Here is a 15,213-nt window from a genome sequence, read left to right as displayed (position 1 = left end):
ACCGGGCGCGACCGCCACCAGGCACCCCGAGGGCGCAGTCGGGCCGCGGGCGTGCGCCGCACGGTGAGCGCTGCCATCCTCAGCGCCGTCGTTTGCACGCGCTCTCGTGGCAGGGCCTGGCTTGCCCCCTCGGCCTTGTCCCTGCCGGGGTGTGGGGGCTGGGGCGGGGGCTGCGTGAGGCAGCCGAGCTCCCTTCCCTTCCTTCAGCGTCTGCGCACTCCCCTGGGCAAAGTGCCCTGCACCCGCGAACTGCAGGCCTGCAGGGTGGAGGCCGGGGGTCCGTCGCACACAGGGCCGTGCCTCGACCTCCCTCCCGCGCATCGCCAGGGACCCCAGCGTCCACCTTCCACGTGGGGAGAGAGAAGCCCGACGGCGTGACCGACGCCGGGGCAGGCTGCCAGGCCACAGGCGGCCAAGCCCCCAGGGCGTGCGGCCTGCCTCTTCGCCCCCCGCGACGCACGACACGGGTTCACGTGGACTCTGCCCGCACAAAATGGCGCCTCACAGAAAAATGCAGCCGACTTCCAGCGCCCACCCCCACCGCAGGCTGGGGAGCGGGCGCGGGGGCCGCGCTCACGGTCTTTGCATATACAAAACCGACGAATTTCGTTGGCTGCGAGGGGCTAGGCCCGCACTAAGCAAGCCCCCATTGGTTCCACTCCATTCGTCCCCGCCCCCTGACACCGCCTTCTCTGCCAAGAGCTGGCGCCCAGGAGCCTCTTGACGCCAATCTACAATGGCGCCTTCCTATTGGCCAGTCATCCTTCCATCATCCGTTTAAACCCCCCCGAGTCCCGCCCATCCTGGCCCTGCCCCGGCTCCGCGGCCGACCGTTAGTCGCGTGCGCGAGTTCCTGGGCGTCGGGGCACGCGCGCGTACGCCGGGCAGAGGCGGCGTCTCGTTCAAACGGGCCAATTAGCGGTCGCGTTACCCCTCGCGTCTTTTCCCTCTCTCCCCTCCTTTCTCAGCGCCTCCACTCTCCAGGGACCCCATTACGACCCTCGCCTGTCCCCATTGGCCAACACGCCGCGCGCCCCCGTCCCCAACTTCTCCGGCTTCTTCCCGCAGCTTACGGGAAGAGAGCGAGCTCCTCGAACGCCGAGGACCGTGCGCGGTGACGTCACGGGTCAAGGCGCGGCGCTCCGGAGCCGCGGGGGGGGTGTGGCCTACGGGTGGCTATAAAAGGGCGGCAGTGCGCGCGCGACCGGCTCAGTGCGGCCGGGCACTCGGGGCGGGAGGGGTTCTAGGCGCGCTGCGCGGCGGCCGTCGGAGGCAGCGGGGAGTGGAGCGGGGCCGCCGGGGCCTCTCCAGGGCCGCAGCGGCAGCAGTTGGGCCCCCCGCCCCAGCCGGTGGCCCGGAGAGCGCAGGAAGGGGGCCGGGGGGACCCGCCCCCGGCCGGCCACAGTCATGGTGAGCGCGGAGGCCAGGCTTGGGAGGGGCGGCCGAGGGGCCCCACTAGAGGAGGAGGCGGGGTCTCAGGAGCCTCTCGCGGACGGCCGGGCGGAGTGGGGGGACCCGCCTGGGGTCCCGGGCCTGGAATGGGCTGACGGGCCTTTCTGGACGCGGGGCAGGAGCGGAGCCTGGGCGGCCCGCAGGTTCTCCGGAGGGGAAGGCCCGACTGAGTCCCGGGGAGGGCTCAGGGGCTTTGTGGCTCGCCCGTGGGTGATCCGGGACCAAGGACGCTCCGCCTCCGTCTCCAGCCCCGAGCTGGGGTTTCGAAGAGGGTTTCACCAAGGTTAGGTAGGGATGGGGGGACCAGGGTAGGCCTCGGGCGTACCCGGAACTATGGGGGACCATGCTGGACTATGAGCGAGCTTTGGATGCTTCTGGCGAAGGTGGACCCGTCCACAAGCCCCTCGAAAACCTCCCCCATGTCTAGTGGGAGGTCAGCTTGGGATGGCCATCTGAAGCCTACCGGGTGGGGGATCTGGGACGGCAGGTCAACACCAGGGTGGCCACTGCATCCTTAGATCCTGCAGGAGGCCCCGACTCCGCCAGCTACTCACCCTCTTCTCTGTGTCCAGAACTCCAATGTGGAGAACCTGCCCCCCCACATCATTCGCCTGGTGTATAAGGAGGTGACAACGCTGACTGCTGACCCGCCTGATGGCATCAAGGTCTTTCCCAATGAGGAAGACCTCACTGACCTGCAGGTCACCATCGAGGGCCCTGGTGAGTGTGGGATTGAGAGGAGGAGGAGTGTGCTTGTAGCATTCTCTCCTTCAGTACAAGACAAACAACTTACGGTTTCATCTATACGTGGAATCAGAAATGCAAAGGAACACCAAAAAGCAGAACTGGTACAAGAACAGGAAGCCCCTGTTAAGAGTTGGGCTCTGCCAGGTGCTGGGGACTGCACAGAGACACCTCTAGGGGCTCACGGTTTGTAGGCAGGACTCCATAAGTAACAAATCATTGGGGATATTTTTCCAGCAGGTAGTGAGAAAACTCTGATCCCTGAGAGAGCATTTAAGGGGTGCCTTACCAGGTTCATCAGATGGGGGTTCTCTGAAGGGTGGGCCCGATGACCATAGACCAACTCCTTGCTGCTGTGCCTGGGGTTCCCAGGACAGGGAACCAGCCAGACCCAGTGTCACAGGAGGGAACAGTAATAACGAGTGATCACATTGTAGTGCTGTAGTGAGCTGTTTCTACAAAGTAAGCTGAGAAGGTCCCACGAGCGTGTGGTGGAGCAGCTGGTCGGGAGTGGGACAGTGGTGAGGGTGTCCGTGCTCCCCGATAGGCCGAGTCCTGAGGCAGGCGACCTGGATACTTGGTAGAAGCAGGAAGAAGAGATCGAGGAAGCTTTTAGGGCTTGTAGGATCCTGGAAGGAGTTTGGAAAGGAAGCCATTGGTGGGTTTCAAGCAGATGTGAAGGCTGCAGTGTTGAGCTGATGGGGAAAGGGTGGCCAGGAGACCACGGACCACTGGAGTTGGGTGAGATGTGAAGTGGCTTGGCCGGACTAGAAGGTGGGGTCAAATTCAGGAGGGGACCAGGAGGTCAGCTGCCCAAGCTACCACAGAGGGATCTGGTGACCCAGGCATGAGGAACAACAGGGTCCAGAACCACTCCCACTTTTTCTGTGACATGAGCAAGTTGGGGGATGAGAACCATTCACTGATTGGGCAGATGGAAAGACTGGAGGTGACAGAACAGTCCCTTCATCTCTCTGCGGGCTTTCCTACCAAGTAGATGGTTTTCCAGAAAGACAAGTGCTCACGGGAAGTGTCTGCCCTTCTTGGGAAGGGTGTGTGACTGAGACACTTGAGAGACAGGCATTCGGGGTTGCCGTTGGGTCTGCTGGGAACCTGGACCCATCCCCCATCATCCCCCCCCCCCCCCCCCCCCCGTCAGGGATGCCCCGGAGTGGTGGGGGAGGCGGTGGGACACTGGCCTCCGAGCCAGCCCTGGAGACTAGGCGGTGCCAGAGAGTCCAAGCTTCCTGATCAAGCCCCTTCTCCCTCACTCCAGAGGGGACCCCTTATGCCGGAGGCCTGTTCCGTATGAAACTCCTGCTGGGGAAGGACTTTCCTGCCTCCCCACCCAAGGGCTACTTCCTGACCAAGATTTTCCACCCCAACGTGGGCGCCAACGGTGAGATCTGTGTCAACGTGCTCAAGAGGGACTGGACGGCTGAGCTGGGCATCCGGCACGTGCTGCTGGTGAGTTCTGGGGTGGCCCAGGGGCCTCCCTCCCGGACGTCCCACTGATGTCTGAGCCATGGTGCACGGTGTCTGTTTGAAAATCAACCCTGAAGGAGTTGGGATCTTCCGTGTAAAACTCCAGGTCCAGCTGGAAAATTCTGGAAGCGTCGGCAGTGTTTGAGCCAGGACACCTAAGTGCAGCTGTCCAGGCAGCGTAGTGCATGGGGCTTGTCTGCTGTAGGGCCATCTGTGGGCCTGTGTCTTAGACGCTTTCCTGATGGGACAAGTCAGTATGCAGTTACAGAGCTGGTTTCCCTCCTGAGCAGAGTTTGCGGTATCGTCAAATCCAGCGTTCTCAGGTGTGCAGTCTGTTAGTTGTCACCACTGTGGTTCTTGAGTATTTCAATGAGCTGCCTGTTGTCTGCCAGCAGCGATGTGCCCCGCGGGGGCGTTTTGTCTTGTCGTTGTCATTTCTAGTGGGGCAGAGCAGGGGTCTGCCTGATGGCCCCCACAGCACCCTGTTGGCTGAGGCAGCAGGACACATCCGTGATCCCCACAGGCCGCTAAAGCAGTTAGGTCCCCTGCTGGCTCCACCAAAAGAGCAGGGACTCTTGATCTTGGCCTGAGTTCAAACCCTGTGTTGGGCATAGAACTTACTTTAAAAAAAAAAAAAGGAATTTTTTAATGGAATTGCTGACAAGCCCTGGGGCAGATGGTAGGGGGATGAGGAAACATGGAGTTTCCTTTAGGGCACACCGGGAAGATGGAGTTCCAAAGTAAACATCCTCCTCCTCTCCCGGGAGTGTCAGCCACAGCTGCCAGGGACCCTGGAAATGAGCTCACAGAGTGACTGTGTCCCCAGTGATCCCGAGGAGCTGCAGTGTGGGCCCACTGTGAGAGCGGCAGGGTCAGGGGTCCCTGATGAGCGTCAGTGACGGGTGCCAGACCAGGTGCGCTGTGTGTCTCAGCAGCCAGGGAGCAGCTCTTACGGGCCTCATTTGCAGGCCAGAAGGGTCTTGTCGCCTGATGGAGGCCAGGCATGTGTTGGGCATTGCAGGCTCCCTGTCACTGTGCCTGAACGTGGAGGTAGGATAGACACCACAGTGCGGGGGCCGCCACTGGTCCAGCCAGACCCAACTCAGGCCTGCAGGGCTGCCCACTGCACCTGCACAGTCTGTGCACTTTCGGCTTCAGCTCGCCCCTCGTTAAAGGGGCTCAAGAAGGCGTATTGGGCTGGTTACCACCCTGGACCTCCCTCTGGGTGCTCCTCAAGTACCTGTCCCCCCGTGGGCCTGTGCAGGTGACACTGAGCAAAGGTGAGGACACCAGTGTGAGCAGGGCCAGAGTCTGCTTGGGGGGTGGTGTTGAGAGCAGGGAACAGGCAACGGCCGAACTCTGGAGGCTTGGGGGCCCGTGGGTGGCCTAGCCCTGACCTTGGCCCTTTTCCCACAGACCATCAAGTGCCTGCTGATCCACCCAAACCCTGAGTCCGCCCTCAACGAGGAGGCAGGCCGCCTGCTCTTGGAGAACTACGAGGAGTACGCTGCCCGCGCCCGCCTGCTCACGGAGATCCACGGGGGCGCAGGCGGGCCCAGCAGCGGGAGCACCGAGGCTGGCAGGGCCCTGGCCAGTGGGGGTGCCGCCCCCTCCACTGACCCCATGGCCCCCGGGGGCCCAGGAGGGGCCGATGGTCCCATGGCCAAGAAGCATGCTGGTGAGCGGGATAGGAAGCTGGCGGCCAAGAAGAAGACGGACAAGAAACGGGCCCTGCGGCGACTGTAGTGGGTTTTTCTCCCAGCTCTACCCCCTCCCCAGACCCCAACCCCCAACGCTGTCTCTAAGTTATTTAAATTATGGCTGGGGTGGGGGAGGGTGTGGGGCAATGGGACCTGGATTTGTTTTTCTAAATAAAGTTGGAAAAGCAGCTGCTCTGCCTCACAGACACCCCAGGACCGCTCCCTCTGCCACACTGGTCCCCAGGGCCTCGAAGTCTGTGTGCAGGGCTGCCGTGGGGCGTGCCAAGGGAGGAGGGAGCCCCATGTCCCTGCTGAGAGCCCGGGAGCTGGGCCCGTACTCCATCACACTTGCCCTTGTTCTTTCCTGAAGTAGGTGTGTGGCTTGGCAGGGTTCCTGCCTGGGACAGCCAGGTGACCGGTGTGGGCCCAGCTCAGGGTGACAGAGCACGTTCCACGTGTACTTGTGCATCCTGCATCCCCCTCCGCTGCTCTGTGGCCTGGGCAGGCCTTGCTGGCTGCTCCTGGCTTCATAAGTGACGGCCCCTTCCAGTCCGCGTCCCTAGCTCTTCAAGCTGACAGGTTTCAGGCCCTCTGGCTGTGGGAGGCTGAGGCTGTCCTCCACTCTTGGAAGCTTCCTGGGTTATTCCCCTTGGGCCCCTCTCCCCGCCCCTCTCAGCCTCAGGTGTCCACTTAAGGGCCGGGTCCTTCGGAGGTTCAGTGCATTGGGTGAGGCCGCCCGGGTGCTCCTGTTTAAACCCAAGTGACCTAATCACAGAAACCAATCTGCCACGGGGACAGGTTCTGTTCCTCCCCCCTACACACACACACACTCCAGGGGAGGGTCAGGAGATAGGCAGGCAGCAAGTTAACTTCGTGGACACAGCAGGCTGCCATTGCTGTCCCATCCCGCTTGACTGCAGGCTGGTGGCTCCTGTTCGTCGCAGACATCTGTCAGGGCCAGAGGTGAAGGCTGCAAAGCCAGAGCAGCAGAGTGGGGAGGAGGAACAGAGTGGGTCTTGGCAGAAATCAGTGAAGGCACAGAGGCTTTAAATTGGCTCAGGGAAAACCTGTCTGCGTGAAGACTCGTATGTGAGCTATTGTGGTTACTTCCTTAGTAATAGACAAAAGGTGGAAACCACCCAAATGCTCGAGAGGCGAGGAGTAAAACAGTTCCTAGGGGCGCCTGAGTGGCTCAGTGGGTTAAGCCGCTGCCTTTGGCTCAGGTCATGATCTCAGGGTCCTGGGATCGAGTTCCGTGTCGGGCTCTCTGCTCGGCGGGGAGTCTGCTTCCTCCTCTCTCTCTCTGCCTGCCTCTCTGCCTACTTGTAATCTCTCTCTGTCAAATAAATAAAATCTTAAAAAAAAAAGAAACAGTTCCTAGCAGGGAACACCACTCAGCAGAATGTTAACACCAAAAATACTGCAGTGAAGCCGTCTACACCATCTGCCAGATACCCGATGCCCCATAGATGAAGCCTCACACCAGGCACCAGGGGCTGAAAGCAGGGCCTCCGCCGCCAGGGATCGGGGAAGACCTGGGGAGCGTTTTGGGGTGAGAAGCATACTCCACATCTAGCATACTCTTGGTCAAATGGCTGCATGAATTTGTCAAAGCTCCAAGTCGAAAAAGTTGTGTTTTTGTGTAAACTATATCCATGACGCTTATTTAGATACTTGTTATTTAGTCTGCTTGTTTCTCTAGAGAAGGGAAGAGAAGTCAGGGGGACAGAAGATACTTGCAAGACACAGAACCAAAACAGACCAATCACAGTATATAAAGAGTCCTTACAAATCAATAAGAAAACACAAGAGTTGGCAAAAGCCCTTTCAACACTTCGCAGAAGAGGAAATCCATGGGACTGCCAAGCACGAGAAGACACTCCTCACAAGCAGTTGAGAAAACAGTGTAAGCTGGAGCCCTTCCCCGGCATCCTTGTACATACGGCGCAGGCTTTCACCATTTGTCCTAATCACAGGCAGTGTACACGTGGTCATACATTCAGGAAACGATGCCAGAACAAGAAAATGGAACTACTGTTGCTTCTAGCAGCAGGAAGAAATGACAGATGTCACAATCACTCAAACCAGCAAGTCATGCAAGATTCCCCCAATTCGGATGCCTTCGAGCACGATTCCAAAGCAGGCAAAAATAAGTAAAATAAGTCATACAGCTGAACAGGTAAATAGGTGGTAGAACTGTACAAGCAAGATTGTTTCCGTAAAGCTGGGGATTCTGGTGACCTTAAGCCCACGAGGAACCCAGGAGGGCTTCTGAGGACTTGGTAGGCCTGTCTCTTGGGTGGAGCTTGCTTTATAATTATTTTCTGTATATATACTGTATTTTTCCATATATATACATATATTTATTTATTGGATAAAGAAGATATGGTGTATATGTATACAATGGAATACTATGCAGCCATCAAAAAACCCCCAAATCTTGCCATTTGCAACAATGTGGATAGAACTGGAGTATATCATGCTAAGTGAAAGAAGTCAATCAGAGAAAGACAATTATCATATAATCTCTCTGATAAGAGGAATTTGAGAAACAAGACAGAGGATCATAGGGGAAGGGAGGGAAAAATGAAATAAGACGAAACCAGAGAGGGAGACAAACCATAAGAGACTCAATCTCAGGAAACAAACTGAGGGTTGCTGGAGTGGAGGTGGGTGGGAGGGATGGGGTGGCTGGGTGATGGACACTGGGGAGGGTATGTGCTATGTTGTTTAAGACTGTTGAATCATAGACTTGTACCCCAAAACAAGTAGTACTATGTGTTAATTTTTTAAAAGATTATTTATTTGTTTATTTGAGAGAGCGAGGGAGCACAGGCAGGGGAAAGGAGCAGAGGGAGGGGGAGAAGCAGACTTCCTGCTGAGCACAGAGCCAGGACTCCAGGATCATGACTTGAGCCGAAGGCAGATGCTTAACCAACTGAGTCACCCAGGCACCCCTTTTTAACGATTTTTATTTTTAAGTGACCTCTACACCCACCACAAGGTTTGAACTCAATCCTGAGATCAAGACTTGCACGCTCCACCAAGCCAGCCAGCCAGGCACCCCTGTATTGCAGAATTTTTAAAACCTGAAGAAACTCATTATGTGTGAGTACGGGCTGGTCTCCAAACTAGAGTAAGTGAACAAAAAGCAGCATGCAAACAGCGCATACGACATGCTACCATTTCTGTTAATTTTAAAAATACATTTATTTTAGGGGTGCCTGGGTGGCTCAGTGGGTTAAGCCGCTGCCTTTGGCTCAGGTCATGATCTCAGGGTCCTGGGATCGAGTCCCGCGTCGGGCTCTCTGCTCAGCAGGGAGCCTGCTTCCTCCTCTCTGTCTCTGTCTGCCTCTCTGCCTACTTGTAATCTCTCTCTGTCAAATAAATAAATAAAATCTTAAAAAAAAAATACATTTATTTTATTTGAGAGAAAGTGTGAGTAGGGAGAGGGCCAGAGGGAGAAAGAATCCCCAAGCAGACTCCCCACTGAGTGTGGAGCCCCATGGGGGCGCACAGCCCCACAATTCGTGAGACCATGTCCTGAGCCCAAACCAAAAGTTGGATGCTTAACTGACTGAACCACCCAGGTGCCCCATGTTAATTTTTTTTATTTTTGTTTATATTTTTAAATATTTTATTTATCTGGGGCACCTGGGTTGCTCCGTTGTTAAGCGTCTGCCTTGGGCTCAGGTCATGGTCTCAGGGTTCCACATTGGGTTCCTTGCTCAGTTGGGATTTCTGCTTCTCCCTCTCCTTCCTCTCTTGCTTGTGTTTCCTCTCTCACTGTCTCTCTCTGTCAAATAAATAATAAAGAAAATCTTTAAAAAGATTTTATTTGTCAGAGAGAGAGAGAGACGGCACAAGTTGGGGGAGGCATCCCAAAATTTTTGTTTAAAATAGGATACCAGGGGCGCCTGGGTGGCTCAGTGGGTTAAGCCTCTGCCTTCAGCTTAGGTCATGATCCCAGGGTCCTGGGATTGAGCCCCGAATCAGGCTCTCTGCTTAGGAGCCTGCTTCCCCCTCTCTTGTGCTTCTCCCTCCCGCTCTGCCTGCTTCTCTGCCTACTTGTGATTTCTCTCTCTCTGTCAAATAAATAAAATCTTTTAAAAAAATAAAATAGGATATATGTTGGGCCCCTAGGTGCCTCAGTTGACTTGGTGGCTGCCTTCTGCTCAGGTCATGATCCCAAGGTCCTGGGATCAAGCCCCACATCAGGCTCCCTGCTAGGTGGAAAGCCTGCTTCTCCCTCTCCCTCTGCCTGCCACTTTGCCTACTTGTGTTCTCTCTCTATCTCTCTGTCAAATAAATAAATATGTCTTTAAAAAAATAAAAAAAAATAGGATATGCGTTGGGAAGCTTGGATGACTCAGTCCGTTAAGTATCTGCCTTCCGCTCAGGTCATGATTCTAGGGTCCTGCGATCAAGCCCCGCATCAGGCTCCTTGCTCAGCCAGGAGCCTGCTTCTCCCTCTCTTGCTCCCCCTGCTTGTGCATGCTCTCTCACTCCCTCTCTCTCTGACAAATAAATAAAACATAAAATAAAATAGGATATGTGTTACTTGCTTGCATGTGATTTTAATGCTTCTGGAAGAGCACACTGGAACCAGGAATACTAATTGCCTCAAAGAAGGAGAGCTTAGGATACCTCGTGAATGTAACTCTTTCAAAAAGCAAATTCTTAATATTTTTTTTAGGTAAAGGTTTCTACAAAGGGAAGCACCTTGGTGGTTCAGTATGTTAAGCATCTGCCTTTGGCCCAGGTCACGACCTTGGGGTCCTGGGATCAAGCCCTGCATTGGGCTCCCTGCACAGCAGGAAGCTTGCTCTCCCTCTCCTTCTGCCCCTCCCCCTGCTTGCTCTCTCTCTTGCTCTATCTCAAATAAATAAACAAAATCTTAAAAAAAAAAAAAAAGGGCACCTGGGTAGCTCAGTGGGTTAAAGCCTCTGCTTTCAGCTCAGGTCATGATCCCAGGGTCTCAGGCTCGATCTCAGGATGGAGCCCCGCATCAGACTCTCTGCTCAACAGGGATCTCTCTGCCAAATAAATAAATAAAATCTTAAAAAAAAAAAAAAAAGTTTCTACAAAGAAACAGCTCCCTCTCGTTCCTGTCTCTCCGAGACCCGGTTCCCTTCACCACAGACAAACACTGTTACCAGGTTCATGTATATTTTTCCAAAGAAGTTCTACACGAGCGCGATCAAATTTAAATATGTATTCTATTAAGCCCACTCCCTTCGCACGGCACACAGTGTCTTGTACGCAGCTTGCTGCTCCTTACTTTTTCTTTAAGATTTTCTTTAAGATTTTGGGGCGCCTGGGTGGCTCAGTGGGTTAAGCCGCTGCCTTCGGCTCAGGTCATGATCTCAGAGTCCTGGGATCGAGTCCCGCAGAGAGCCTGCTTCCCTCTCTCTCTCTCTGCCTGCCTCTCCATCTACTTGTGATTTCTCTCTGTCAAATAAATAAATAAAATCTTAAAAAAAAAAAAAAAAGATTTTCTTTAAGATTTTATCTGTTGTGGGGGTAGTGTGCAGAGGGTGAGAGAGAATCCCAAGCAGAAGTCCGCACCAAGCGCGAATCTGGATGCAGGGCTCAGTCTCACCACCCCGAGACCTGAGCCGAAATTGCGCCAGATGCTAAACCGACCGAAGCAACGGAGCCCCCCGGGCACCCCCACTCCTTGCGGGTCAGTTGCCCCGGAAGTCTTGGAAGTCTGCGCACAGCACCTCCCTGCTCTTCGCCGCTGAGCACCCCATCATACACACGTGCCCCGATTTCTATAGCATGTCCTGTTGGCATTGACCAACAACACTGCAATAAATAACCTTTAGACGTGAGCCATGTGGCCCACAAGGGAACAGATCTTTAGAGCAAATCTCAGCAGTGACGGTACTGTGCCAAAGGGTATATTCATCTGTCGTTTGTACAGATGTTGCTGAACTGGTCCCCATGTGGTCTGTGCGGTCGGAGCTGTCAGCAATGCTCCCATCCTCCCATGCCCGCAACAGCACTCAGAACTTTACCTAACGTGGGGATTTTCCTACTCTGAGAATCATAAACTGTCTCGGAATTTTATTGGAGAGGCAGGGAGAGAGAGAGTGAGCAAGTGAGAGTGCAGGAGCTGGGGGAGGGAGAAGCAGGCCCCTTGCTGAGCAAGGAGCCCACACCAGGCTCGATCCCAGGACCCTGGGATCATGACCAGAGCCAAAGGTGACACTTAACCCACTGAGCCACTCGGGCACCCCATTTTAGAATTTTTTTAATAGGCTTTTTTTTTTTTTTTTTAATAAGAGTTCTGGATTTCTGGGACACTTATGAAGACCATACAATGTTCCCCATTGCCGCCTCTCTCCCATAAATACTGCACTAACGTAGCTGCAGAACAAACCCGCTGGTTCTGCTGGGGGAGAGCCCAAGGCCAGGGATGAACACACAGGAGGGGCTGACTCAGCGGGCTGCTTGAACCCCATATTTATGATAAGTTTCCAAAAAAGATAAAACAGGTTGCAGAACTGGGGGCTGGGATCGTGAGGCCCTTCTCCTCCTAGATACTCTCCATTTACACATCTCCAAACCTCATACACATGCCATTCTCCAAACGGAAGACTTACACACACACACACACACACACACACACACACACACACACACACACGCCAGGGCCGCACACACGAGCTCAGAGCCCTGCGCTGTTGGGTTGTGTGGATTTAGCACAGGTGTTCAAAGCGCTCTGGAAAACCCCTGAGCATCATTTTTTACTTGCGGGCAAAGAGTTACAGATCTGGAAAGACGTCTCAGGTGGTTTGAGTCCATCTGGTCAAAATAACTTCTAATGGTAAACATTCATTCCTGTGAAGATTCATGGGCACAACATGGCAGGCCTTTCCCTAAGCTTCTTCCACACGGCCATCTTGCAGGGGTCGGGGAGCAGGGGCCGTGGCTGTGCGCAGTCATCCATGAGGGAACAAGGGCACAGAGAAGTTGAGCCGTTTGCCCTGGCTTGCACAGCCAGTGAGCGCAAATGCAAGCCAGCTGCGACATGCAGAGAGCCCCAGCGGATCTCCTGAGCTGGAACAGGTGGAAGGAGAATCCAGGCCAGCCCCCGCTGTGAACACAGAATGTCTCAGCCCCAAATCCCCAGCTTTCTGAGTGACGCCGGGGGAGCTGCCATGGGAGCTGCCAAGGGTGTGCCCTACACTCAATTCTGCAGATTCCCAGGGCTAGCTCTGGAGGCAAACAGCAAACAAAACCAGTGTCTGCTTCGAGGAGCCCTTCAAATGATCCTATCTCACACCTGTGGAAACTGAGGCATCAAGGCACTAGGTGACCCACCCAAATGCCCAGAGCTGGGGGCTGGCAAGCCTGCCCCGACAAGGCAGCCCCACTGCCTTGGCTGCTGAGTCACTAGCCCCGATGGGGGAGGTGGGCAGCAGGCTGAGGGGGTGGGGTGGTCTCTCAGTACCAGTCCCCTCATTGTCTCCTGACTGCACTGTCTGCTGGGAAGTCAGTGTTGGTCTTGGGGTTCCCTTGCTGTGAGTCATCTTTCTCTTGCTGCTTTCCAGATTTTCCCTTGTCTTTCAGCATTATTACTGTGATGTGTCTGGGTATTTGAGGGTTTTTTCTTTTTTTGAGTATGCAGCTGGAGGGGCCGGGGTGGGGGCAGGGGAGGGGGAGAGAATCCAAAGCAGGCTTCATGCTCAGCACAGAGCCCCACACAGGACTCTATCTCATGCCACCCAGATGCCCCGAGGTTCACTTTTTATCTCACCTTTACCCTGTTTTCCAATTTCCACGTGAACACACAGTCACTTTTAAGAAAAAACTTTGAATAGATAGCCCCATGCCAGTCACACCTCAAAATGTTCTCTTGGAGAACTTGGAGATGGGAAGCTGAGGCCTGGGGAGAGGACACCACGCCTGAGTCCGCAAGCACTGGGGACTCGGTGGAGAACTGCTCCCTCCACCCACCCTTCTGGTTCTAGCAGGCCAGTGGCATCCAGATGCCTGGTGTTGCCTCCCCAGCCCAGCCCCCTAGATGATGCCCACAGCCCAAGCCCATGTCGCAGACACTGAGGTCAGGAGAGGCCACATGTGGGAGGATTCAAGTACTTCTATTGAAGATGCCAGCAGCTAGCAGGACTCCACGTGGACTGAGAGGACTCTGGGGCGGACAGAGACAGCACGAGGGGGATGAGCAGAGGGCTCACAGCTATGAGCCTCACACATTTCTTCAACGACCAGTACCTACCGAGCACCATCCAAACGCTGGGGCCCTGGACCCCACTGTGGCTCACCAGCACAGGCATGTGCATTAGACGGCCATCGGTTCTATGGACAAAAATAACCCCAAGATGGAGGAAAAGCTACAACTTCTAATGGACAGGTCAGGAAACAACTCAGGTTTAGGTGACATTTAGCAGGTGGGAAGCACCTTCCAGGGCGAGGAACAGCAAGTACAGATGCTCTGAGGCACACGGCCTGGTAGGGTGGAGGCCAGCTTAGGCAGCCGTGGCCAAGGGCCTGCTTCTCATTTGCAGTGAGAGGAGAACCGTGGGAGGGTTCTCAGCAGACTTAGAGCCACTGGACTTAGTTCCAAAAGGCTGCCTCTTTATCTGGGTCAAGAACAGACCCAAGTGGGGCAAGAGTAGAGGCTACTCCAAGAGTCCAAGCAAGACAGGTTTCTATCAGGAAAAAGGTCAGGTTCACATCTGTGGACTGAGGAAAGCTGGAGGAGGCAGGGCCTCCTCTATCCCAATCTCTGTCCGGACAAGCAAAGGCAGCCATTGGAGGCAGGGTCTTGTCCCAAAACAGGGCCTCTGGAGGCAGATGCCCTTGGCCACAGAAATCTGGTGTGGGGACAGAGAGCAGGTCACTGTCTCAGGACATGGTCTCCAGAACGGTAGGGACCAGGGAGGGGTCTTTTCAATGCTAGATCCTTAATCCATGGAATGTTGGCTAGCACATGGCAGGTATGCAGGAAAACAGGCCAACGCAGGGGCAGTGGAGAATCTTTGCCCACAGCGGACTTAGTGACTTCATCTGTCAAGTGGGGCATGTGGGATATCTGGGATGAGATGGTCTAAGTACATATGCGTGCATATGCACATGTGTCACCGCATGCAACTGTGTACCTTCTAGAAGACAGTACACGGTCTACCAGGCACTTGCCATGCGCAGCCCCTGCTCAGCTCTTTGCTTCCTTTAACCCACGGACTTCTACCAAGTGGCACAGAGAAGTCCTGGTCCATGCCCAGAGCCACACTAGTAGTGTCCTCAGTGGAGAGGTATGACCCATGAGCCATTACCAGTTTTAACACCGGGAGGCAGGCAAGGGGTGAGCAAGCAGGAAACCCAGAGAACCTATTCTAGCCCCCAAGGATGAGAGACAAGGGTCGTCTGGGGTAGATGGGGTGTGGGGGGGAGGGAAGGGGCAGCAATGAGGAGTGGCCAAAGCAGCACTGCTCTGGGGTCCTGGAGGCACTGGGGAAGGCTGGGATCAGACAGCACAGAGGAGATGGAGCCAGGAGGGATGGGGCACTCACACTCTCCGTCCAGCAGAAAACAAACAGGCGGCACCCAGGTTCCTACCCAGGAACAGGCCGTTTTAACAGCCTGGACCTGTGAGGACTCTAGACCTGCATCTGTGCCCAAGACCAGCAGCTCCCACTTCAAACCAAGAAGCATGGGTACACTCCTGCCCCACAACTCCGTCTGCTTCTCTCCTGGTGGACCTAGTTCTTAACCCTGGAGGGAAGCAACCCTGACCTGCTTCCGTCCATCTCCAGGCCACTCCCCCCTCCCCCAGCCAGGTCCACAGCCCAATCCCAGAGGA

General features: G+C 55.1%; 1 protein-coding gene across 1 annotated transcript; it reads left to right on the top strand.

Annotated features, from left to right (window-relative positions):
- The first annotated feature begins 1,184 nt into the window (after positions 1 to 1,184).
- UBE2S (ubiquitin conjugating enzyme E2 S) lies at positions 1,185 to 5,571 on the top strand. The gene is made up of 4 exons (XM_032325507.1): positions 1,185 to 1,410; positions 2,025 to 2,172; positions 3,473 to 3,663; positions 5,098 to 5,571. The coding sequence occupies exons 1-4, from the start codon at positions 1,408 to 1,410 to the stop codon at positions 5,425 to 5,427; spliced, it is 672 nt and encodes a 223-aa protein (XP_032181398.1). The 5' UTR covers positions 1,185 to 1,407; the 3' UTR covers positions 5,428 to 5,571.
- Positions 5,572 to 15,213: the final 9,642 nt, after the last annotated feature.

The sequence above is a fragment of the Mustela erminea genome, chromosome 19 (genome assembly GCF_009829155.1).
Source record: "Mustela erminea isolate mMusErm1 chromosome 19, mMusErm1.Pri, whole genome shotgun sequence".
NCBI lineage: Eukaryota > Metazoa > Chordata > Mammalia > Carnivora > Mustelidae > Mustela > Mustela erminea.
This window is presented reverse-complemented; position numbering and strand designations above follow the sequence as displayed.